Below are 25,332 nucleotides of genomic sequence, written 5' to 3' on the forward strand. Positions count from 1 at the left end.
CGATACATTTAGTCAGTAAAGCCCTATCACATCTAGACTGAAATTAAAGGCCTGCATTGAAATTAAATTGCCTTGGTTCAGTAGTTAGCGTTATGCATATCAGCCCCAAGTTTTTTGCATGTTAATAAACACGAGATAATTTTATATCCTGTTAATATAGGATATATAATGCTTTTGAGCAATTCCCTGATTGTTGTCGCTGATGGGTAATGGCTGATGTTCAGGAGTTTTGGTTTTATTGAGTGGGGAACTCTTCCGACTTTGTAATGGCTTTTTCACTGTTTTCCAGTGGACTGGTCCTGTTTAGCATGGCCATTGCAAGTGTTATTCAAGTAGTCACAGTACTGCTGCAAAACTGAAATTTTGTTTCCTAATTTCTGTACAAATTTATGATAGTTTTTTAAAATAAAAAAACTGAGAAAAACTGCCCCTTTTGTTATATAGTTATGGAGTTATAAGTATACAACTACTGTAGCCTGATCCAACTTCAGATGTTTTCCAACAGCCACACAAGTATTACTACAAAAAGGCTTAGTTGTGCAAATGCAAATTCAGGTATACTACAAGGCTTGATAGAAAGCGTAGGATACATTATGTAAAGTTTGAGTTTCAGATTCAAGACAAGAATGAAATAATGCACTATTTGCACTTAATTGAAGATGCAATTTTTGGGTAAATAATTATTTCCGGTATACCAAACTGACCCCACAACTACATAAGTACACAGTGAACCCTGGATTTCCTGTTGCATAACAACCCTACATTTCTATCTACCTATATCTGACTTAAAACTTCACTGTGCCTGTATATTCATCTCAATTTCTTCAAAATAAAAAGGAATCATGACACATTTAACGGGGCCTGTGTAAAATGTTTCCTTTAAGGGAAACTGGTAGCATGCCATTTAACTGTTGGTTACAAGCCACAACAAATCAGTTTTCTGCGAGGCATTTTGGGGTTCTGGTTTCTAACACAGACAGTTTCATGTAAGAGTTGATGGAAAAATACTCAGAACAGTATGGGCATGGAACTTGAGTTATCCATTGTACTATGCCAAGCTCTTGAATAAGTATTTCTCTTCATCCACAATAGTGACTTTATCAGCGACATTATTTGTGAATATTAATTTTAAAAGACCATTAGTCGCAGCCTCTGCAGTATGCCTTCCATTACTATACTCATAGGTCTTGTTGGTTGAGCAATCTAAATCTTTTCTTCTTTGTGTAATACAGCTCCTGGAAGCAGCACAAGCGCAGTTTCATCAGGGTGTGTTGATCTTCCATAAGCAAATGTGCAGCTAAAGACTGTGATGGGATCGCTGTGCTAGTACAGTTTTGTTCTAACAATATCTTTCAGAAGATAATAAGTTTCTTAGCATCCACTGGTGCAAGTTATCTAACTATTAATTGCATGCACACCACACATGTGTTTCAGCCATATACATATGAGCACAGATGCAGGCATACATTAACACTAAGTGTTAATAGAAGTCTCAAGGCTACAATGTACAACTTCCAAATTCAAATTTTAGAGCTATTCACAAAGATTATGAAACTTGGCACTGAGTGCAAATGCCAGCACACCCACAACAACAGCAGGGCTTTCCCTCTTTACCACAGGAAGGTTTATAGTGAGGGAGCCCAACAGTAGAATCAAAAACATCTGCATTAAAAGTTCCTCGAATAGTTCAAAGAGGAAAATTTTAGCCTTTTCTAGTTGCAGGAATTTTTCATCAGCCATTAAAGCCTCTTTGAAACTTGGGCCTTTTACCCGCATGTCATCTGGAGGAACCTAGGTTTATATTCAGTTTCTGAGCCAATTTCCCTGTCTAAAAAGTCCCTGCTCAAGTTGTAGTACTTGGTAATGGCCCAGGAAGTAAGTAGTCGTTGATTGTTTATACACAAAACCCAGATCTGTTCTGTGCTACTCGCCCTGCTAGTACAGCTGCTTGCCAGGTATTTTCAGTGAGCTATGCATCTAAATGTATTGCCATAATTAATGTGACTGATGCATAGCAGAGAAAACTGTCAACATGTAGAAAATGTTTGCGTTAAGAACTGCGATGGCAACATGAAGCAAATTCCATGTCATCCAGAGTCCAGTTTCCTGTTTTATGTACAGAAACAGGTCACAGGTAATCCAGTGCCTTATCTAATGTAGCACTTGTAACTTATATCAAACATCTGGTTTTTTTTTTTTTTTTTTTGGTTTTTCTTGTTTGGTTTTTTTGCCCATCATTGGAAACACACTACTGGACACTCAGTTATAATTTAAAAGGCAATTTAAAAAGATAAATGAATTTTAAGACTGCAAACTGAACATTTTTGTGTTTGTTTGTGTGTGTGTTCTGCTACCTTTAGTGGCAATGCAGGCCAGCTCTCTCAAAAGTGTCACTACCCTAAAGTGGCAGCTACAGTGGTTTACACCAGGATGTTACGTTTCCTGAACACAATCACAACTTAAACGCAAAATGATTTGCTTTTCTTGAGTCATGGTTTAAAAATAAATAAATAAATCAAAGGCATATTGGAGTTGGTTTTAATGCCTTACATTGTTATAGGTTATACAATTTAAAGTATTCTATTCAGTTCAGATCTTCCTCTCAGAAGTCTCATACATTTTTGTTAACAGAATCATTGACACAGGTTGCCATCTGCTAACCTCACTAACAGAGCTGTAAAATTTCAAACATAACAAAGTTATTATTATTTAAGTTATATTGAACATGATCTGTTATATAACATTCACCAATTGGATAAAAGAACATTTAAAAGTTTATTTGGTACTGTAATTGATTTATCAGTAAAGATTGTTTTAAGCAGTGGCAAGAACAGATTACTTATGAAAGGTGTGCAGTAACAACAGTAAGAAGATTTGTTTCTCAATCTGTGTCTTGGCAAACATTCTTAGTCTTTTTTTATAGCTCCAGGCACTCCCAAGTGTCAATATTACAGAGAAAATTCTTCCTAAGCCTTTCCCACTGTTTAGATTTGTGTATAGTTTGACTGTAGGTGCTGTTATGCTTACATAACTTGTCACCGCTGGCCCAAAGGTCTTAGCCACTGTTTTGAATATTCAAAGTAAGTGGCACCAGAGCCGCTTGGTGACCCACACACTGGCCATCACTGTCATCACTTACACCGTAACCCTCCCACAAGCCCATAACAAACTCTGGCCGTCTTTTGCATGTGGATTTCACCGCCTGATCTGGTTTGAATAGAGACCATCTCTGTGTCTATTTACATTCTCGCCCTTATATTTGACTGCAAAGGGAAAATGTGACCAAACCTGAATCCCGAGATGACTGGGAAAGACAGCTACTATTAGTGAGTGTTCTTCCTCTTCAAAGCAAGAAAGGCCACAGTCACTTGAGCAAGAGTGGGGTAGCTGTCATGTGACTCTTCACACACTTGTTCCTCTCTTGGAAGCTTGGGGAGAAAACACAGGGGGAGGGGTGTGATTATTAATGCAATCAAAGGAGTGTATTTTATGCTTTAAATAAAGTCATGCTTTTGGCTTTGGGCTAGCCTGACCTTCCCTCCCTTTCCTTTTTTTTTTCTCCCTTTACAGTTTTAATTAACTATTAACTCATTTATATCCAAGTATGAAAAGATGGTTGTGCAGCTTTGTAGCAAGTAAATGTTAAAATGCATGAATGCATAATGACATATAAAATCTTATCTTTTTAACGGGCATATTTTTTTTTCTCGATGCTATCGTCAGAAAAAATGCTGAGCATTAGGAATAGCTTATTATTTTTTTTTAAAGGTTGAGCCTCATGTTAGAATTCTGTTTTCTTGTAAGTAATGATCAGTTATATTGCAGAGCAGTTTATGTGCATTAAGTTTTTTTGTTTTTGGCTAGGTTTGCCTTTTGAGAGAATCTTGTTCTGAAATGTGGTCTGAAAAATGCCTGCTATTTCTACCAACAATGTTTTCTGTCTAGCAAAAGAGCACACAGCATCATGGAATGTTTCACTAATCAATCAATTAAAGACTACTGTCAGTTGCATTGATGTTATGTCCCCTATCATCAGACATTACCAGCACAGGCCAACCACATTGACAGTGCATGCATACAAAATCGTGTCCAGTAAAAGGGATGGTTCACACAGCATATAGAAAGAACACTCAAATGTAGGGCTGGGTAATTGGTTGAGTTTTATTGTTGTAAATTTTTCATTGTAATGATTGTGCAAATAAGATGAATCATTGTAAAAGGAAATATGTTTTCTTATGCCTTGCGATTTTTCTTTTCTTTTTTTAATTTAGGCTTCCCCTTTCCTTTTCAGCACTGCACCCTAAAACCACAAACCTCCAGTAAACGGTGGATTGTTCACTCAGTAAGGTTAGGGTTACCCCACTCATGTTTTTTTTGCAATAGTAACTTTACCAACAGACATTGGCAACTAGCCAATTATGCTAAAGTTTTCTCAGCTGATTCAAATTAAAAATAATACTAAAAGTAGTTCCTTTACAATTTTTTACAAATTATAACAGACGTCATAGTTGTTGTTGTTGTTGTTGTTGTTTTTTTTTGTTTTTTTTTTTCAGACTTTTATTTTGGGAAATTTCAATTAGTTTTTTTCCAAGATCAAAAAAAAGTGTAGGATATTAGACAAACCTTTTTTCTACAAAATGAAATAAGGTTAGGCATTTTATTCAACATCACTCTGTAATTACACCTCCACAGCGTTTGTTTGCTGTGGGGTTGTTATGTGGTGATGAGCTTTTTCTTCCAGTTCAGACATTGCTGATCATGCTGGAGTTGGAGCCAATAATCGAACATTAGTCTAAACTATTACAATGCAAAAAGGTGTGTTTATAAAATTTAATTCATATCTAAATTAACTTAAAAATCTCCAAGTGTTCTTGAGGATTAACACTTTGACTGCTGCATTCAGGCTGAAAAAAAGCAGTAGATGGGGGCTAGTATTTAGTTTCAACTAACTTAACTGTGTTTTGTTTTTGTTGTTGGGGGGGGGGTTGTTTTTTGCTTTAAAATAATTAATTACTAGGTAAGCTATGTTATGTTGTTGGACATAGCATCCTGAGATGTGGAGTGCTTATGGATTTCCATCTCATGTCATAGAAATGTATCAGTACATCTGTTTTTGGCAGCTGTGCAGAGTCACACATGTTCATCCCCCTGTGATTGATGGTATTCTTCTTATGTCTACATGCCAGAAATCCAGGAAATAGAAACTTGAGTTCCACCCAAAATGGGTTGGTAGTGCAGTGGTCATTTTTATCTTATAGAGATTAAGCTGGATAGAAAATTGTCTGTAAGATGTTTGTTCACACTACCAGAGCCTTCACTTCTCCAGATTGGTCACAGTGTAGTGCTCATGCAGAACATAAATTCCATAAAGTGTTGGTTTTTTGATTGCATTGATTAGTATACTTTGAGTAACAGAAGCAAGGAAATGGTGCATTGTGCCATTGACAGTATTTGGGGGGGGGGGTTGCTTAAAATAATTGATATCTAAAATTGGCTTTAGTGGACTTGGTACATATTATAATTCTAAAGCATACATAGAGGAATATCTTGTTTGTGGTGATATCAGTCTGTGTACGTCCAGTATGAGTGTTTCAGAGGCGAAAAAGTATGGATAATAGTGAATAGTTGAATTTGTGGTACATTTCCAAAACTGTTGGGGTAACTGAAGTCTGTGTACTGTACTTTTTTCTTTTCAATAAATCTTTCAGTTGATTTTTGCACCTCCACTTGCTCACTTAATCAGAACTGTGCCATCTTATGCATACTCATTTGTAGCCTCAGGACTTTACTCTACATTCATTGGAGCAAAATGGGTTATGAGGCCCAAGGCTATTCATATTTAGTTCAGCCATTCTTGAGACTCAGAAAGATTTGTAACCCACCTTCTCAAACAGTGATTTAAGGACTAATCCCCATCTTGTCAACCTTTCCCCGTAATCTAATTTATATCATTAGTGGCACAGTATAAAGTGAAAGTGCAGAAATAGCCACAGTTAATCTTGCATGTTAATTTTAGTTGCGTAAACATAAAAAGTGGTTATGCTCCCCTTATTTTTTCTAGTACCAAGTCCTGTGTTGGTCGTGGGTTTCACTATAACTGCTTAAGCATTTTATTCACTTTACTTTATTTTGGGGTTTTCTCCTCTTTCCCCTAGTGACTCTGCTGATGTTTCAGCAGTTTATGTTTGTATTCAACTTCAAACATGCTAAATGACCTTCTGACTTATTTTCTAGTATGTTCAAAAAATGGTAATGGAAAAGAAAATAGTGGGCTATATTGGTAAAAGTAAAATGAATGGTCATAAAAATGCAAAAATCTCACTTTAGTTTTTTCCAAGTCAAATGATCAAATGTGATGTCAGTACAGTTATATACATTTTATTAAATCCTTGAAAGTTGAATGTGGCATATAAATTACACCAGTGCAGTAATAACAGAAATGGTCTTTAAAATAATAATATGGTATTGAAACTCTGGTATTTCGTGTCACTGGTGTGAAAACCATTTCATAGTGCATTCATTCATACTGATGCTAGCTAGTCAGGGAAGGGGAAGGAATCACTTCCTGCTCCACAGTGTTGTAGCTGCCTTGTAAACAAGCCGCTCAGAGCTGAATGGTGTGTTGGAAAATGACAAAGTGGATGAGATTGGTGGAGCTTTTAAAAAATGTCCAGGAGCGATTCCCTTATGTCTTGTGTTACTGCATCATCACCCCCTTTGTCCTTTCTTCCTTTGTGACCTGGTTGTGTTTCAGTTACATTTACAATGGATCACTACCTCACAGCACTTAGACAGACCCTCGCCCACCAGTAAGACTTAAAAATCATGCACTTACTGTATCTTTTGCCTGTTTTTATACTAGAACAAATTGAACTATAACATCTTTAAATATAGAAAGTTTTACAGTTATATACGTATTTGAATTGGTATTCATAAAGTTTTGTTTTTTGGTTATCCAAATGAAACAGAAATGTTCTAGAAATAATCAAGATGTACTGTGATGGTAGTCAGTTGCGACAATCCTCAAATATTTTTCAGTAGACATACCAGTCACACAAATGTTTGACTGTTGTGGAACGTTAAAATTCTCAGTTTTGCTTTTACTTTCATTCTGATGTGGCCCAATGCCTTTAACATGATTAGTCTTGAAGCATGTCTCAATTATTATGCTCATCTCCTGCAATGTAACCAGTTGTGATGGCTTAACTTGATGTCAAACAGCAAAGGTTTAGGATGTTTTAAATGCTGTAAAGTTTAAAGAATAGACACAGGAAGAAATAAGGTAACTCCTCTCCACATAGTTTTCTAAAAGCCGTTGCTGTTCCTAAAAGTGCATTCCCCAGGTTTTAGGGAAACCATCTGCCATTTTCGTTTTCTGACTTGAACCCAGATAAAATAAAACATGACTTTTTTTTCTCCTTCCAGATATAAATGTTGAAATCAGAGAGGGATCTAATCACATTTTTGGGGGAGTAGGTTTGGTATGATATGCATATTTAGTGTGTATTTTCAGGGGAAAAATATTCCTTTTTTTTAACTTTCAGATTTTTAGTTTCACACACTTGTGCAGAAGCAACGGTGACATTCTTTTACACAGCCTGCGTTTTTAAACCAGGTGTGATTTTTAGCAATGTAAAACTATCCGCAAACACAATGATGCAAAGCACATAACTGGAAATGGGTTGTTGGCGTAATGTTGCATGTGTTTTCATGCAAACACTTCAGTCTGTTTGACTGTAGTGTAACATTGTCACCCAGTAAGAATAAAACTGCAGCAAAGAAATGTCTTAATGCTCTCAGCTACACATTCTACTGTGAACACAAATGTTGTAAAATTACAATGTTCATTAGTATTTGTCAGATACCACTTACATGTATTGGGTATCGGACTAATTAATCTTTCTGTCCAGTTCACACTAAACATGTTGGATACTGTGCTGAGGACCTGGCGTTGGATTTGGGGCGTTGGATTTGAGGATTTGGGCGTTGTTACTGTGAATTGAAGTTCACTCGGCTTAAATTCTTTGAACAGGTTTGGGAGCCAGTCTTTTAAATGCTTGCTAAAAATATTTCCTTTCCTTGTCTGAAGTACTGGATAATATCGTTTGCATATTGCCTTTTTGAATCAGTTGTCATACTTTCATCACCCCACCACCCCCCTCCAAAGCAAAGTCCCTCCATAGACTCTGACTTATGAGTAGAGCTATCTTGGCAGCTGCATTAGCAGGATTCTTCCATGTATAGTTTTTGCCTCTCTATGCTTGTGTGGTTTCTCCTCCAACAGCTAAGGACAGACTTAGAACACTTGTAGCCATACATCTTCAGTTCTGGTAGACTTGTTGCCTATATGCTGCCTACAGTACCAAAGGAAATGAGTACAAACACGTTTTGAGAATTTTGGTATTGAATGGTGACCTCCTTATTCACAACTACCATACCTGCATGGGAAGTGTTTGCAAAATGTGTGAATTATAGCTGCAGCATGCACCACCATTACTAAATTCTCTTTTTGTAGGAAACATTGTACTAAAATTCAGACATAATTATTTAAAAAGGGAAAAATAAATGGACCACACACAATTCAGTCCTTGGTTGGCACATTTCCTTTGCGATTTTAAGCATTAGACTCAGCGGATGCTAAAATAATCTAGCCTAATCTTAGTAGGTCTTATAGTGCCAGTTAACATAACATTAAATGTAATGGCTGTTACAGTAATAACTCTGTGACATCACATGGAAGGGTCCATGGGCTGCCAAGCTAAGAGTAAATACAGAAACTGACATGATGGTTACAAGTGAGCTGTCCCACTGCATCCTCAGAGCCTAGCCTTTTGCATTAAGTCGGTCTTGATTATTTGTTTACCAGCATGGGCCAGGTCTAATCTAAGTCAGACTGACCTAATTCTGTGTGAAGTGCTAGCCTGTCCTCTGGTGTTGTAGCTCTCAACACACTGCCTCCTGCTGGATCTCCACCCTCCCCTCGGTCTCTTTGATCTGCTTCTTTTTCTTCGATTTTGTATTCACCTTTAGTGTAATGCTGCCAGTTATTATTTCCAGAGTAACCTGTTTCCATAGCCTGGTTCAAAAACATAAATGGACAATGGCAAACACGATTGTAATAGAAGAAACCACCGAGCAAGTGTATTTGTAAGTGTGTGTGTGCTGTCGCCACATCCGCTAAATGTTTTGACAAAGGGAAGAGAGAGAAGAGCACAGCTAGGGAAACACCCTTAAAAAGGAAACGCCTGCTTAGAGAATCTATGCATTTGTATCAAGGTGGAGGCTGCATGCTGACACAGATGATCAGTAGCTAAGGCACTGCAACAGCTAGACAGCTACCAACTAACTTGCAAGCAAGAGCAGCCCCCATCCATACCGTGCTGCAGCTCATACGGTTTGTTTCTACTAGCAGCAAATCTGCCTCAACCTAAGAGGCACATTAAAGGTCAAGAATTTAAAAACAAAAAACCTTGAGACAAGTTGGCAGGAACAATCAGACAAGTGAGATTGGAGCAGCCCCGAAGAAAGAAAAGGGTGGGGCAGCTGGTATCGAGGCAGGAGGGTGTAAATTATTTAGCCCACCACCCTGCCTTTGTGCCTAATACATGGCTTTTTGTCTTGGCCTCCCAGCTGGGCAAGAGTTAGAAATGTAAAAAATAAATCTTTTTTATTAATATTTGGAATACCTGTTTATTCATTTTTAAGAAATTAGAAGAGGTATTTTGTTGCACCAGTGTACAGGCTTTCCACATTGTTTCCATTTATTTGTTTATATGTGCATTAGTCTTTATTTATAAGATTCACTTGTCGGTTTTTGGCATTTTATTTGTGAATGAAAGTATGACGTCTATAGGAATATATCTGGCTTTTGGAAAGATTAAAAAAAAAAAAAAACAGTGCTGGATAGGTATAATCTTTCTTTGTTAGTCCTAGATGCCATGAAGCATATTGGGCCTTGCTCCCCTTTACCAAGCGGTTAATTAGCAGCTACCCTCCCAATTGTCCTCTGCTTGTTCACTCTCATTAGTTTAATCTGGCTCTGTCCTCCTGTTTGCCTCTCTTGTCTATATCCCCTTGTGCACGAGGACACTGTCATCACACGGAGTTATCTTGTCTACCCCAAAATCTGCTGCCTCACCTCACACTAGACCATTTTGTGTATGTCCCTTCACCTGTGCTGCCTTACTTTTTTTGTTATGTCTTAATTAAGATATACACTTGATAATTTATCAGATGTTTTGATTAGCTTTCTCTGTATTTAGTGTTAAGTGTCAATGGCATAAATTATACTAGCAACTTTTTTTATTTTTTTCCTTAGTATTGCCATAGTCACTTCCAAAAAATCACAAAGGGAAAAATGTTCAAGAGTAAAAAGATGATGGCCTTTTTAATGAGGTAAGTCTTGTATTTAAAATTTAACTCAGACTCAAAATTTGAGCAAACTCAAATTTGCTCTCTGAAATCCACAAATTTGTTCCTTCGCATCAAATATTTTTGAAATTTTTTGAGATATAGGCTTATCAACTAAAAAGGGGGGGGAAAATCAGATATTATACCGTTTAATGAAACACCAGCGGAGATGACATCTGATAAAGACCTATAAATCTGTATGCTGTGAAAATGGATGCTGTATTTGTGATCATTGTGTATGGGAAGAAGAAATACCAATGAAGTCTCTGTGTATGGAGTCAAATTACACTTCCTCTCTCCTTGTCAATGTGTTGTGCTCGAGATGTCGGAGCTGATAGGAGTGGCTGGAAAATGTGAAGTCTGCTTCTCTCCTCCTCTTTCTACTCCTCCTCCCCCACCACCTCTCTAAAAATAGCTGGCAGAAAGAGAAGGCAGTGAAGTCGAGGCTCTATCTGTTGGGCTGCCAGTGGTTTCAACACTCCCACCACCAGCAAAAGGGGAAAAGAGTCCTCTGAATCACACCTTTTTTATGCTAATTCTAATCTCCAGTAGTGCTTGATATTATGTTTTTGCCAATAGACTTCTATGAATTTCTATCATTTGAATAAATTTAGCATTTCAGAGGCTGTTATTTTGGAGCTCAGACACAAATTTTAATTCATTCATACAGAAAATTTTCAAGGATCAAACCGTGAAATGTTCATGACACGCTACATTGATCCCCTGACCTCTGCCAACTCCACGTGTTTCACTTGCTAAAGACAGAAAGCCCCTAAAAACAAAGAAAGAAATGACAATAGCTGTAGGTCTCACATGAGAGCAACATCAGGACTAAACTCAAGCTTTTGCACATTTGAATGGTTCTAGCATATTATACAGCTCTGTTTTACACATACAGGCATATTATTTATGTAATGTTATCTGTAGTCTAAAACGGTATACTGTGTAGATTACATGGATTTATTTAAATCTGAACCTGTAGGTTCCTTTTTTAGATTGCGGAAATCTAATATCACTGTAATGATTATGAAAAAAGGCTAATATGTTTACATCATCTGTGTTCCCATCTAAAAATGTACAGGAACAAAGTTAAGTTAATTCAGAAACTGCTTAAAATACTTACCATATGTGTTAAAGATTGACAAAGAGCTCCAGAGTTCCCCCCGGATTGTCCTCTGTCTTACACTCATTTAAAATCTGGACAATTATTGTAGCTAGAATAGATGTTGTGGATGATTTGGAAGCAAGAAGGTTCGTGTGAACAGCCAACAATGTTTCACACAGCAGACTCACCCCAAAAGTTTCTATGCCATGGGAAAGCAGTAGAGCTAGTATGTTGGGTTTTTTTGTTTTTTCTTTGTTTTTTTTTGTTGGGTTTTTTTTGGGGGGGGGGGGGGGGCAGGATCTGTGGCTCATTGTATTGATTTACAACAAAGGTGTTTGACTGTTGTAAAAGAACAAAGGAAGAACACTTTTGTACGCACACAAAAACATTTAGAACATTAAGAGTCAGAAAAGGACGATCCAACAGCAGTGATTGAATCTCAAATCCTTTCTTTTAAACTCAGTGCCCACCATGTTTTACTGCAATAGCTGTTAAAGGGAATTGGATCTTTCATGAGGTTTTATAGAAATGACTAAAATGAGAATGAGAGGATTTTTTTTTTTTAATTCAGAGGCTTTATAGGAAGGTTAATCGCAGCTGTACTGATTTTTCTTCAGCTGAGTTGCCAGTTGTGCATCCACTAACCATAACCTAGACTTTATCAACCAGTGGGATGCATCCTTGATCTCCCTCACGCTTTTCAAATGCTTGTCTTACAGTTTAGTTGTGCTCAGCTTGCAAAATCTGAACTTGCAATATCTTTGCAAAAAGTCCACTGGTAGTTTTAGTTTCTTTACCCGTGATTACTTAAAGGGTTAGTGCAGAGAAGACAAGAATTAGCCTGTGATATTACCATGAGACCTTTTTATCAAGATTAGGGGGCTAAGAGGACTTGCTTAGATGCAGACCCATTTACAGCACTAGCCAATCAGGTGACAGGTAGCTACTAAGATGTCAGGCGCCTGAAGGGTAAAGTGTTCATTCAGAAGGTCTCGACACTCTTTAGGACAAAGGACCGAAACCCAGATAAACAGGAAGGTAAGATGTGTTTGCAGTGCAGATGGTAGTGTTCGTTAGCTTGTTTGACACACCAGGGAGTAATGATGCTTAAGTTGTTGTCCTTAAATATTTAATTTTATAAAATCTTGAGTTTGTGTTTTTGAAGTGAAGATAGGAGAAACCCTAATGAAGACAATCATTTCATTTGTTTGAAATGTGTTATATTTCAATATAACACATTTCAATGAGATGGGGTCTTTTTTTGTTTTCCTCCCCACTAAGCAGGTGAATTGGTCTGCTGATTTGTGTTGGCACCTAAATTTTTATTGGTGCTGAAAGTAGCAATGATTGTATCACTTCAGTTAATCTTCTGTCAGTGTAGAATTTCTGAGCTAGGGTTCATTGTTGTTATAGTATTTTTCTTTGAAGTCGAATTTGTCATCTTTCTGTGGATAGTGAAAGTGTCTGTGTTAACCAGAGGATTGGGGTCAGCAAGATAGCCACTGCTTTTAGGATCATCAGCAGGTTTTGTCTTAACCGGATTTGGCTGAGGAGCTGAATCAACTGTGTCCCAGGATTACAGGGATGACATTGGAGGAGAGTTTAGAGTCCCGAGGCCAGAACGTTGACAGCTTTGTCAGTCCCAGCCCATCATCTCAGCACCTTGGGGTTTCAGTAGTGCAGTGAAACTGCTGCTTTCTTGGTCTGTCTTGTTCCTTTCTTGATATCTGGACTCTTGATCCTTGCTCCGTTTTGGCAGTCAGTAGGGGGTATGTGTTTGGCCTGCATGGCCTAGTGTTTTTCTGTTTGTTTGTTTTAATGTATTTTTGCCTTGATTCTGAAGAAATGGTTATCAGCTGCTCATTGTGGCCAGATGTTTTCCCAAGGGTTTGCTGTCGTTTGGGAGGGGAGAGAGAACAAATTCAACATCATCCTCAAAATTGTTATCTTAAGCCTAAAGTAGCTGCCTAGTGCTTGTTGCTAGGTAACAGTTTCAAGCTGGTGAGGACAAGTCTTGAGCTGTCTAGAAAGCGATTCCCTGAGACTTTGTCTGGGCCTCACAGATTGGATTTAAAAGATACTGTGTGATCCCCGGCTTTTCTGTAACTAACAAAATGATAACATGTCCATAAATACATTACAGAAGACAAAACATTCCATTTTAGCCAGAATCACATGTAAATTTTGTGTACTAGTCAAAGTAATTTGTCAGCACCATATGTTTAATTCACATGTACTGTATTACAGCTGACTGCGTTACTACTTTTTTTTTTTTTCCTTTTAAGAAAGCAGCATGCGAAATATATGTTGAGCATCTCGTTGCTTGTCTCCTTCAGATCAGCAAGAGTCTAGGCGGCGGAGCGAAGCGCACCATTAGCTGAGGAAAATGAGTGAACTGGATCAGTTACGCCAGGAGGCTGAGCAGCTCAAGAACCAGATCAGAGTAAGTCCTTCAGTCCCCGAAGTAACCTGCATTTGTTTTCTTTAAGTAGATTTATAAATCCAAATAACATTTGTCAGTGACCTCCAGGTTCCACACTAGTAGTGATAATAGGGGTTATGTACTTCTTCTTATTATTTTTACAGGCTTTATCACCTGTAGCAGTACTGTAATGCATATTGTCACATGATCAAAATCAATGTAAGCACCACTAACACTAGCAAACAAAAATAGTTGTGGGATGACAGTATTTCTGCATTGAGCCTCTCTACTACATTTTACATGACTGCTGTGGGCAAGAAGTTAAAGCTGCCTGCTAACGCTTGCTCAGGTTCCTCAGTAGCATCATTGCAGTGGGATGCCACTGAGCTGGAATCCAACTTGATTTACATTAATCTCACTTGTATTGCACCATAGTTTCTTATTATTTACTATTACTAAATGGATGTCGTCATTCCAGTGCATTTAAGATGTCGGACATTTATAGTGTAGTTAATTTTTTTACAGAGTGCTTTAAAAGTAAGGAACCCCCAGACATGAAAGCATGCCATTTGCACATAAAATATGATGTTCTAATTTTACTGGCTGCTTTTTTCAGGATGCCAGGAAAGCGTGTGCAGATGCTACCCTGTCTCAGGTAAGAGCTATAGTTGTTATGATGTTGACTTGACATAATTTATTATTTTGAAACTTAAATGAAGACAATCGGCTTGATGTTTGGTTGGAAGGTTTTTAATACTTTGACTAATACATGATGGTCTCAAGGTGACTTTCTCTCTCATCTTGATCCTTTTTTAGATCACAGCTAACATTGATCCTGTTGGCCGAATTCAGATGCGCACTAGACGGACACTGAGGGGGCATCTGGCTAAAATCTATGCCATGCACTGGGGCTCTGACTCGAGGTAATCTCATTCAACTCCATTCTGTCCATTAACTAAATATTTTATCCCATCAGCCCCAACCCCCACTGCCTAAATGCAGGAAATGGATATAAAAGCTTGCTTGGCTGTCTTTGTGCTGCTTACTTCCTCCTGAGGGTCCTCTTCAAACCGTGGCATTCCACAGTAACTCACCCCACTCTGAATCCCAAAGCAAGTCTTTTGCAGTCTGTTATATTAACATGTACTCACTGTTGTAAAATTTTAACAGTGGTGTACTGTACTGGTGCACATGCACAATATTAACACACTCATTACCATGAATGGTTATTTCAGGTGCATCACTGTATCTTGGAGTGCTTCTACTGTGCTGTGCCTGTGTTTGTGTGCACTGGGGGTGTGGTATGTGGGTAGGGAAAATACTCAAAATGGAGTCAGTCTTTGTTAAAAACAAGTGTTGAGCCTCATAGCCATGGCAGATGAAGCAATAGTCCTCACTTCAGAAAGTGTATTCCCCAGAGCTGTACACACCTCTCACCTCAGCAATCAACAAGTTAATCACTGTGGCGCTGCCGTGCGTCAGTCCACAGAGAGACCACTGCAAAGTGCTCATTCATCTCATCACCCTGCTGGTCGTATAAGTAAGAAAAAAAAAATTTAAAACGGTGTTTTCACTGTAAGAGCTTACTATTTGTTGAATCTCAATGTTTTATCCTCAAGAGGTGTTTGTGGGATTTTACCCAATCAAAAAGATGTTTTGAGCTGCAGTCTAGGCTATAGTTGGTTCTTCACGTGCCAGACTAGGGTGAATTTTCTACACTTTGAGAAAGAAAGCCTTCCATTACTTTCATTTACCAGCCAGTGTAATTTTTCAGCATGCAGTCCTCAGTATATTATGAATCTGTTATAAAACACCAACTGTCTGTAAGAGACAAAGTTTAATATAAGGAATATGATGCTAAATCCCAGAAATAGCATGAATATTTTTTTCAAAAGCCTAAATGCATCTCAAAAATGTAAGTTTTTTTTTTTTCCCAAAATATTAAGGCATTAGACATTCTTAGAATAACACCTCAGTTATTAATTTAGAGCTAATTCATCCCCGTATATTTTTTTTTTCTTTTTGTCAGTGCATGTGAGAACACAAAGCACTGGTTTCATGTTGAAAATAAAGTAATTTGTTAAACAACTTTAAAGTAGAAGTTTGTACTGACTTCAACAAAGCAATTTGCGTTTTTTTTTTTTTGATGAAATATCCCGAGTACTCAAATGTGACTAACTCGTCCCACGAGACTATCCTCAAACACATTACCTAAACACATGTTGGATCATTTTGTTGTTTTATGTAAAACATCTGTATTAGCCATCTATATTAGGTTCTTTCTTATTGCTGCTCATTGCATTTTCATACCTCCTATTGTATCATATCAGACAACTGTACCACAAAAGTGTCTTATGAGAATGAGGTGTGGGTACATGACTGGGAAGCTATGAAAACGAAGTTGTTCGTAAAGAGTACTAAAAAATTGCCAAACACGTGCACTTTGCTCCATGCGCTTGTCTGCCAGTTGACATGTACTCAGACCCGAAGAACTACGAGCTTCACAATTGGTAACTTTTAAATAGTTTCAGTGTTTTCTTTAAAAACCACGTTTTAGCCTTTGAAAATATTGGTGGCTTCTTCTCAACCCTCAGAACTCTGCCCTAACTTGAAAGCAGCTCAAAGTCTTGTGTTGCAGTCTGCTAACACACTCAGTGTCACAGCCTGATCTGAAGCTAGTATATTTTACTCTTTAACATTTTTTCCCAGATCAAATGTGGTCATTTTTAAGACCAAGAAGCTGGTAATTATTTCTTTCCTGGACTAGAATTCCCAGCACAAAACTTTCAGTCCCCGACTTATTATCTGCTGGTGTGCGTATGTGAGCGTGTTCCTGCCAGCACAGTAGTTAAGATTTCCATATTCCCAGCAGTCATTGGTGTGTTCACTCTTTTTCCTGGTCCTGTGTGCATTGGGACCATCACTGTGGTTACTCCTGTTGGGTTCACCCAGATAGCAGAGCAGTCACAGAGGTACTGAGCTTTCTCCTGAAAGCAAAAACTGGAATATATCTCAGTGGGGTTTTTGTTTGTTTTAAAGATGCTCCTCTAAACATACTTGAAAGTATTGGTGTAATTCAGCTGCTAGATCAGTCCAGTTGGGATTAGCACCATCCATTCTGCATGTAAAATTATGTAAATGTATTTAAGACGGGTATCACAAGCTTTTTCATTTGTTTGGTTGCTTATGGATATATTTTTATCTGTCTAGAAAATGTCTATTCACTTGCTCAACAGTGCAACACTTAGCTTCCATGATGGTTCTTGAACAAGCCCCCGATTGGTTTCTATCTTTTGTCCTGTTTGCTCACAGGAAAATGACAGCACTGGCAACACTACTAAACATGGTTAAGTGATATCTTTCCTATTGTGTTGGCTCTGAAATGATGGCTCATTGTTACCCCTAATTCCTAAAGCGCAACAAAATATGGATGCAATAAATTGGAAACGCCTTCAAAAAGTAAATCTAAACTATCTGTCTAAATACCGTCTGAAATGTTCCGTTCTATCACTTCAAACCCCTTTAATATAGAATAAAAATGTTCAAGAAAGACAAGCCACATCCTCGCGTACCGTGTGTTAAGCAGTGTTTTTGTATTGTGGAGGTCACGGATAAACATTTTCTGGGTAAAACTGTACTATATATACACATATGCATCACACTCTGCTAGTTCTAATTGATGACAGTCTTTCCCTTTATTAATCTCTTCTTTCTTTTCACCAGGCTTTTGGTCAGTGCTTCCCAGGATGGCAAACTCATTATTTGGGACAGCTACACCACAAACAAGGTAACTGAAACAATTTAAATGGTCAGTAATTTGGGGTGCTTTTTTAAGTTCCTGGTGTTTAACCAGTGAAATGTACAAAGAAAGACACACATCCTCTCTTACGTTGGTATGGGAAGTTTTGTTTTTTTTTCCTTGTGGTTTGATCAGTGAGCAATACGTTCTAATAATATTTTAAAACTGATAACACCAAAACACCGTGAAATGATGAGATGATGTCATAAAATGTCACGTAGTTGGTTAGCTTGTTCTAAAACCAGAAAGCTAAAACAAAACTTCTGTTGACCCAGAGCTAACCATCCTTTAATCTTGAGCTGTAAACACAGACGGGCAGAAGATTTTAGATGTCACCAGTACATATAAAACACAGAAAAACACAATAAAGTGGGGCCAAGAGATCTGATGAGGTCGGGGTAGTCTAAACATAAGATGTGTACAGTCATCCTTCACCAAATTTCCAAATGAACTATTGTCTTTTCCCTTTCATCCAAAATCAAGTCAGAATAGAAATAATGATAACTCCCAGACTTCCATTTGCAAAATGTTAAGTTCATTGTAACACAATTCACAAGTGTTTTGTTCCAAGTAATGCTATTTATAGTGAATACTGTGCCCTTGAAAGGTTAAGTTAATACTGCAGACAGACTTTGTCACATGCCTGCCCCTTCTCCCTCTCTTCCATCTGTCCCTGCATACTATCTAATATTAAATCTTGCTCCTCTCCTTCAGGTCCATGCCATCCCGTTGCGCTCCTCCTGGGTGATGACGTGCGCCTATGCCCCTTCTGGGAACTATGTTGCCTGTGGTGGCCTGGACAACATCTGCTCCATCTACAACCTGAAGACCCGTGAAGGAAATGTGCGCGTAAGCCGCGAGCTGGCCGGACACACAGGTAGGCAGGATGCTTCCATTAGCTTGTACCCATTTACCCGTCAGTCCCAGGATGTTGGGAAAAGTCTCCCGTTCAGTCTCAGAGACACAAATCCCTCAAGGGTTATGTCAGAAAGGGCATCTGGCGTAAAAATCTGACAAGTGAAACATGTGGCCGTACCTGCTGCAGCAACCCCTTGTGAAAGAGTGCAGCCCAAAGTAGCTTTGATTTGTCAGCGTTCTGCAATCTCTGACAAGGGCAGTATAGGTCATGGCAGGACTCAAGTCACTTGATTTTTAAGACTGCATTCCTCATTTAGGTTTCAATTTGGCCCTCCGTTTGAGTAGATGGAAGTTCATATTTCTCACTTTTGTTTTTTTGTTTTTTTTTTTTACCTTTTTGTTGCTTGGGCTTAAATGTGGTTGTGAGACTGGTAGTTTCATCTTGTGAGTCTGATTCTGTCGGTGTGTGGTCATGGTAACATGCTTTTGAATATTTGGCTTTTTGGCTTTTGTCAAAGCAAGACTTTACAGCCATATAGGATGTAGCCGTGTGTGTGTGTGTGTGTGTGTGTGTGTGTGTGTGTGTGTGTGTGTGTGTGTATATTTATAAAAGATCCCCCATCAAAAAACAAGTCCTTCTATAAACAACCAGTCGGTTATAAGCCATTATGTTGCTAAGGTAGCCCTTATATAATGGTGGAAGCCCAGTTATTTTTTTTCAGATCCAAAAGATACTAGTCATATGGTGCATCTGTCTCCATTGTGTCATATACCAGCTCAAGCTAATGAAAGTGTTGAGCTCTTGGGTGCGGAGCATTCATCTGATCAGTGTCACATGATGCAGGAAGTGTGTCAGCATTTTAGTTCCAGTTCCTTCGCTATTGGGAGGGGTTTATAAACTCTGCCAGCTAGTAAAGGAAGAATTATGGAAGCAAGTCATGAACCAGGAGATGCCCTACAGCTTTTTCTTTTTTCTTTTTTTTTTATCTGGTTGTGAATTAGTCAATTCATCTCCCCCACGTCCAGCTCACATAACATTCTCTGAGGGTGGGATGATGATTTGGGATGAGATTTCTTTCTCTGTGCATAGTATAAGGGGAGGAAACTTGTCTTATAGCTCTGCAAAATAATATATCATATTATAGTTTTTGATTCCGTTTCTTTTGCTCCTCTCAGGTTACCTGTCCTGCTGTCGCTTCCTGGATGACAACCAGATTGTCACCAGCTCTGGAGACACCACCTGGTGAGTTGGGATATTGCACCCACTGCGATCAGTTCAATCAAGTACACTTTTTTTTTTTTTTTTTTTTTTTTTTTGTAAACAGTTGGGTCAGAATTTCAACCTGTCAAGAGCTTCAATATTTTACTGGTTTCAGGGCCATCACATTGGCCTGTAAGTTCTTTAGGTTGTCTACAATATTTATGGAAATACAAGTGTTCCTAATTTCATACACTCATGTAGTGCTTTCTGCTAGAGAGCTGCTGTTTAAATACAAGGTGGCTAATTAGTACATCTTTCTGGGCTAGATTCTGCTCATAGGTCAACAGTAACTCTGCAGAGTAAATGACAGTAAATCATCTTTGCGTTTTCTTGCAGTGCTCTGTGGGACATTGAGACTGGCCAGCAGACAACTACTTTTGCTGGTCACACCGGCGATGTCATGAGTCTCTCGCTGGCGCCCGACACCAGGCTGTTTGTGTCTGGAGCCTGTGATGCCTCGGCCAAGCTCTGGGATATCAGAGAAGGAATGTGCCGACAGACCTTCACTGGCCACGAGTCAGACATCAACGCCATCTGCGTAAGGACACAAACAGAAACCTTATATACTAGTCATGTCAGGGTGTCAAGTCTTAAAGCCACTCAGCGGATTACAGTCAGATCTGTCAGCAAGTCTTGGGTTCTTGAGCAAGTCGAGTAAAATGACTGGATGACTTGGCTCTGTTTGTGTTGACCTTTTTGCTAAGTTTAACTTTAAAGCTCTTTCTAAAAAGGCTGAGACAGAGCAATTTGAAAACAATTAACGCTAACTGTTGAGACTTGATTTCATAGTACATAGTAGTACTGCAAGTAGTATTCAGTAGGCTTTGCTCTAAAAGTGATGACTAGACGGACTAAAAAAAGATTTGGTATGTGATATCTGCCCTTAAGTGTAGATAATTAGCTTCACTCTGAAAAATCGCACAAAAGTAAGAATACTTTAGATTCCCCTGCCCTTTGTTACAGTTCTTCCCTAATGGCAACGCATTTGCCACGGGCTCAGATGACGCTACCTGCCGGCTGTTTGACCTGCGTGCTGACCAGGAGCTGATGGTTTACTCACATGATAATATCATCTGCGGCATCACCTCTGTCGCATTCTCTAAGAGTGGCCGCCTACTGCTGGCTGGCTATGACGATTTCAACTGCAACGTCTGGGACACTTTGAAGGCCGACCGTGCAGGTAGGCACCATATGGAGCAAAAGACTGGAGCTGTGTGAATGTGATTATACTTCACTGACAAATGTGAACACAGCATTTCATTTATTTTTTTCTATAATTTGAAATCTTCACATTATGAAGCCTCTAAGGAAAAAACAAAACCTAAAATTATTATTGCTGATGATTTGATTCACTGCTGATGCTGACTCGCCAATATGCCATGAAGTCAATATTTCCACATGTGCTGCATTAGAGTGGCAGCACTTAAAAGGGTAAGGTCAGGACTCCTCATTCACAATATGGAGGTACCTGTTGTGGCATTGCTTCAGTTTCAGAAATATTTGCAATTAAAATTTTCTGATGTCGAGCATTATTCTATGAAAGTAGCCGGCATGCTAACAGCACTTTTGCAACTTTGCTGGTGTGGCCAGTACCTGCACAAACGTGTCAGTTGGTCTTTTACAGTTAGTTCTTGTTGAAGAGTCAGTAATCACCATTGTATTGACATATTCATCGTATGTAGCAATAAAGTCATTTAAATAGTTTTAAGTTGTTATTATCACTAGATCAGGCTGTGTGGCAAACAAAAGATTTTTGGCTTGGCGTCATAAATTTTTGTAGTTTGAAGTTACAACTGTTAGTGAAAACACTGATAGGAGTATGTTTGTTCTTTTGTTGTGTTGCATTAAAAGTAGCGTTTGTCTTACAGCTTATACAGCTGCATCTATTCTGAGGGTTTTAGTTCTGTCAACATGGCGGTGAAAAAGTTCACTGTGTGGTAGTTGTCAGGGAATGATGGATATGTTCAAGCCACCAAATAACCTTATAGCCTGCAGACACTGTTGAGGAGCTGCTATAAAGGGAGACACTATCATAACGCCGTTCTGGGAAACTAGGAAGAGAGTGTATTAAAATGCCTATTAAAAATGACTTTGACTATTAAACCTAACACTATTGGTGCAAATCAGAGACGGGTCAGAAACGCAGAAATTGCTCCTGCGCAATGCTTTACTTGTGAAGGTAGATGCTAATCTGGTCTAATTGCACTTGCACATTGTCCCTGTGAAACCTGATGAGTTTAAGCAGAGTGGGAATAAATATTTTGTAGCCAAATGTGCAACGTGTAACATGTTTTAGTTATTAGTGTATCATATGTCTGTATCGATGTGTATCTACAGTCTTGGTTAAGCATGTTTGGCTTTATGTGAATACTTTGTGGAGTAATATTTCCCCATTAAATATCTGAAGCCAAACTGTAGCCAAAGGCCAATAGTAAGCAGAGAGGAGAATCATCCCCTGTTCGAGTAGTGAAGAGCCCCCATGGAGGCATGAATACTTGATCTATTGACTGCATTTTTCTTTTTTTAAATATATCGATCCACTGGTGTATGGAGTATTGATTATCAGTATATTGGGTCAGCCTCAGCCTTTACTAACTGGTTTATAGCCTACTCTGCACTTTATGGTTTAAAACGAGTTTCATCTTGCCCTCTTTCACCTTTTTCTAAAGTGTTTCATCACGTAATCAGTTTCCAAACCTGCATCTTTATTCTCGAGTCTATGTTAGCCTGCAGTACCCGTCAGACAGAGCAGGTCTGGTGCTTTGTCTCATCCTCTGCTGTCTTGGCAGGTGTCCTGGCCGGTCATGATAACCGGGTGAGCTGCTTGGGTGTGACTGACGATGGCATGGCAGTGGCAACAGGGTCCTGGGACAGCTTCCTCAAGATCTGGAACTAGAGTCTGAAGGTAGGTGTTAGCACCAGTGCCTCAGAGTTCATCTTTACTGCCATCTGGGGGTTTAGATTGAAACTGCAGGCACCGGCTTAAATGATTTTAGTTTTGTGCACAGTCAGTAACTTTGCAGAGTAATAACGATAAAATGTTTGTTTTTTCCAGATGGCATCCGGACTCCAAAGTTGAGTGGAAGACCATTCCAACATCACGATGTTCAATTTTATTGCATATCCAATCTTTTCGAAAACACACCATGATACTGACTCCAAACACCCCCTCCAAAAAACTATCAAGGGCAAAAATTCTCTCTCTCTCTCTGTCTCCTTCTCATTTAAAAGAGCACAATTGTCTGTCACTCATTAAGCTACAAAAAAAGAAAAAAAAAGCTTGGGGAATTTAGTGCTTTCAGAGTGGAACTGAGGGGAAAATTGTGCATTCCTCCTACGACCATGGTCTGGTATTGTTATAACTGAAAATACAAAAACCCCACCACCGCTGCCACCATCACCACCACCATCACCAAGCAAAATGTGTCCTGCGTCCTCATTATGCACAGGTCTGAGTGAAGGTTATTACATGGCAGTGATCTAACTCTTGATAGCTTTTTGACCATGTTTATTTTTGTTTCTTTGTTTTGTTTTTCTGTTTAGTTGAAGAGGTAGATCAGTGAACTGTCAGTTAATGTTTAAAATGAGGATCAAAGCTTTTATTTCCTAGTCTTTACACATTTTTAGAGAATGTTTTTAAGTTGGGAAAAATAAAAGAATCTCCAGATCGCGTCATTTTAAATCCAGCTTTATCCCACCGGAGAACAAAGCGAGAGAATTCAGCTTCAACAGGGAGTCCTCAAAGCCACTTCTGGCCCTTCTGTATATTTAGCCCCGTAATACTTTTACTGTCTTTTGTTTGGGTTTTTTTTTTTTTTTATTTGTTTGTTTGTCCCACACCACACCCCAGTGTAGTCCACAAATCTGTTTGCACAAAAATTTAACTTTGCATATATACTGTCTAAAGGAAAAAAAGTTAATTAACCAAGCACATGCTGTTTATGATGACGAATGCTCGTTTTTAAAACGGAAAACAACAACAACAACAAAAAAAGAAACCCAAACATTTTAACCATTCTTACACCTTTTTGTCTGGCAACAATGTAGAATAAAGATTAACCCATCAGATCATAATCCACCCTGCCCCTCGTTTTGTTTTGGTTTTGGTTTGTTTTCTGTTCATGCCCTCCCCTCCTTATCCTTTGTTTTTCCCCTGGTTTCTGTTGCCCGTGGTTGGGACCGGTGATGTGATTTGGTCAGGTAGAGAGTACCTCCACTTTAGCCCGGTTGCAATCCGGACGTTTTCTCTTTTAACAGAGGTGCCCATTCCGTGCTTGGAAATGCAGTTACTACTCTGTGAATGACATGTTGTATAAATCAATGTTTGAAAATAATGATATTGAAACTTTTTAAGTTAAAAACGAAAAAAAAAAATTTTGGTTGTCTGCCATGGGTGGGTTATCTCTTAGAATCGCATGCTGTAGAATTGCTTAAAAGGTGCATATGAAATTAAGTCCTTTTGATGTTTTTCTTTGAGAAAATAACCTGTTGAATATATCAATACGATGGTATTTATATTTTTCTTTTTCCTTTTTTTTTTTTTTTTTTTTTTTTTTTTTCCTTCCTCCTTTTTGTTTTTGGCTACTCCGTGCATACACGATTCAACTAAAATGTCAAAGCTATGCACTCGAGAAGCAAACCCTGCGACATTAACGGTTACTTGGTCCATACTTGGGAGGGATTCCACAAAAATTAAAGTAATGTAAGTGTTTAAATTGTACACACATACATACGTACATTCATTCACGTAAACATACACAATCTCCAATGGAACAAAATAAAATTTTCATTCCTTCTGTAGCAAACGAAATTCCATTTACAAAGGAAAACATTTTATAACAGGTTTTTTCTGTCCTTTAATAAAAAAAAAACGGGAAAAAAAATCTTGCAGCATCTGAATGGCAGAAGTTTCTGTTGTTCCCTTCTTGTAAACAAACGCTCTTTCTTTAGCAGTAGTGACATTTTTTCCATTCTGTTTTTTCTCTGCGACATTCTGTACAAAAAAAATGTGCTGTAATTGTGCGTTAGGCCTGGAGTTGGCAAAAAATAAAACAAAATAAAAAAAATATTACAAATTAATTAAATTCCCTTTCCTTTTTCTCTCTTTCTCTATCAAATAACTGTAGAGCTCTGCACCCCCACTGTTCCCTTTTCACCTTTTGTATTTAATTTTAAAGTCAGTCAGTGTACAACCGAAAGCTGGATGCAAGATAGAAACTATATTAAAATGTACTGTTATTTAAGATGTAATAAAAAGCAGTTTGAGATGACCTACTGTGTTGAGTGTGATTCACTTAGAGCATTTCCCACTGAAGCTAGAATGTTGCAGACTGTTTGGTTTCCTTGTAATTATGTTCAAGTCAATAAACAATTTCTTATCCACTGTTGAATCAGCCTGCCTCTTCTGTACAGTCATTAACACACTCACTTTCCTCTTTTTGTTCATCAGCACTTACAATGAGTGTGAAGGCACCTTC

At 38.4% G+C, this 25,332-nt stretch overlaps 1 protein-coding gene across 3 annotated transcripts in view; it reads left to right on the forward strand.

The window, feature by feature from the left end:
• The window catches only part of gnb1a (guanine nucleotide binding protein (G protein), beta polypeptide 1a), a 29,815-nt gene extending 4,690 nt beyond the window's left edge, over positions 1-25,125 (forward strand). The window contains exons 1-11 of one of the 3 annotated variants that reach the window (XM_084916337.1): positions 12,447-12,553; positions 13,852-13,958; positions 14,554-14,592; positions 14,754-14,860; positions 17,661-17,724; positions 18,451-18,613; positions 19,771-19,837; positions 20,192-20,393; positions 20,819-21,035; positions 22,645-22,760; positions 22,911-25,125. In XM_084916337.1, coding sequence (XP_084772463.1) covers positions 13,902-13,958; positions 14,554-14,592; positions 14,754-14,860; positions 17,661-17,724; positions 18,451-18,613; positions 19,771-19,837; positions 20,192-20,393; positions 20,819-21,035; positions 22,645-22,751 — 1,023 coding nt within the window. In that variant the 5' untranslated portion in view covers positions 12,447-12,553; positions 13,852-13,901 and the 3' untranslated portion in view covers positions 22,752-22,760; positions 22,911-25,125. Of the gene's footprint in view, positions 1-12,446; positions 12,554-12,935; positions 13,285-13,851; positions 13,959-14,553; positions 14,593-14,753; positions 14,861-17,660; positions 17,725-18,450; positions 18,614-19,770; positions 19,838-20,191; positions 20,394-20,818; positions 21,036-22,644; positions 22,761-22,910 lie in introns of those variants that run through there. The other 2 variants (XM_084916338.1, XM_084916336.1) reach the window with 2 other exon arrangements.
• Positions 25,126-25,332: the final 207 nt, after the last annotated feature.

Source organism: Perissodus microlepis, chromosome 20, assembly GCF_051167445.1.
Source record: "Perissodus microlepis isolate ML-2025 ecotype Zambia chromosome 20, ASM5116744v1, whole genome shotgun sequence".
Taxonomy (NCBI): domain Eukaryota; kingdom Metazoa; phylum Chordata; class Actinopteri; order Cichliformes; family Cichlidae; genus Perissodus; species Perissodus microlepis.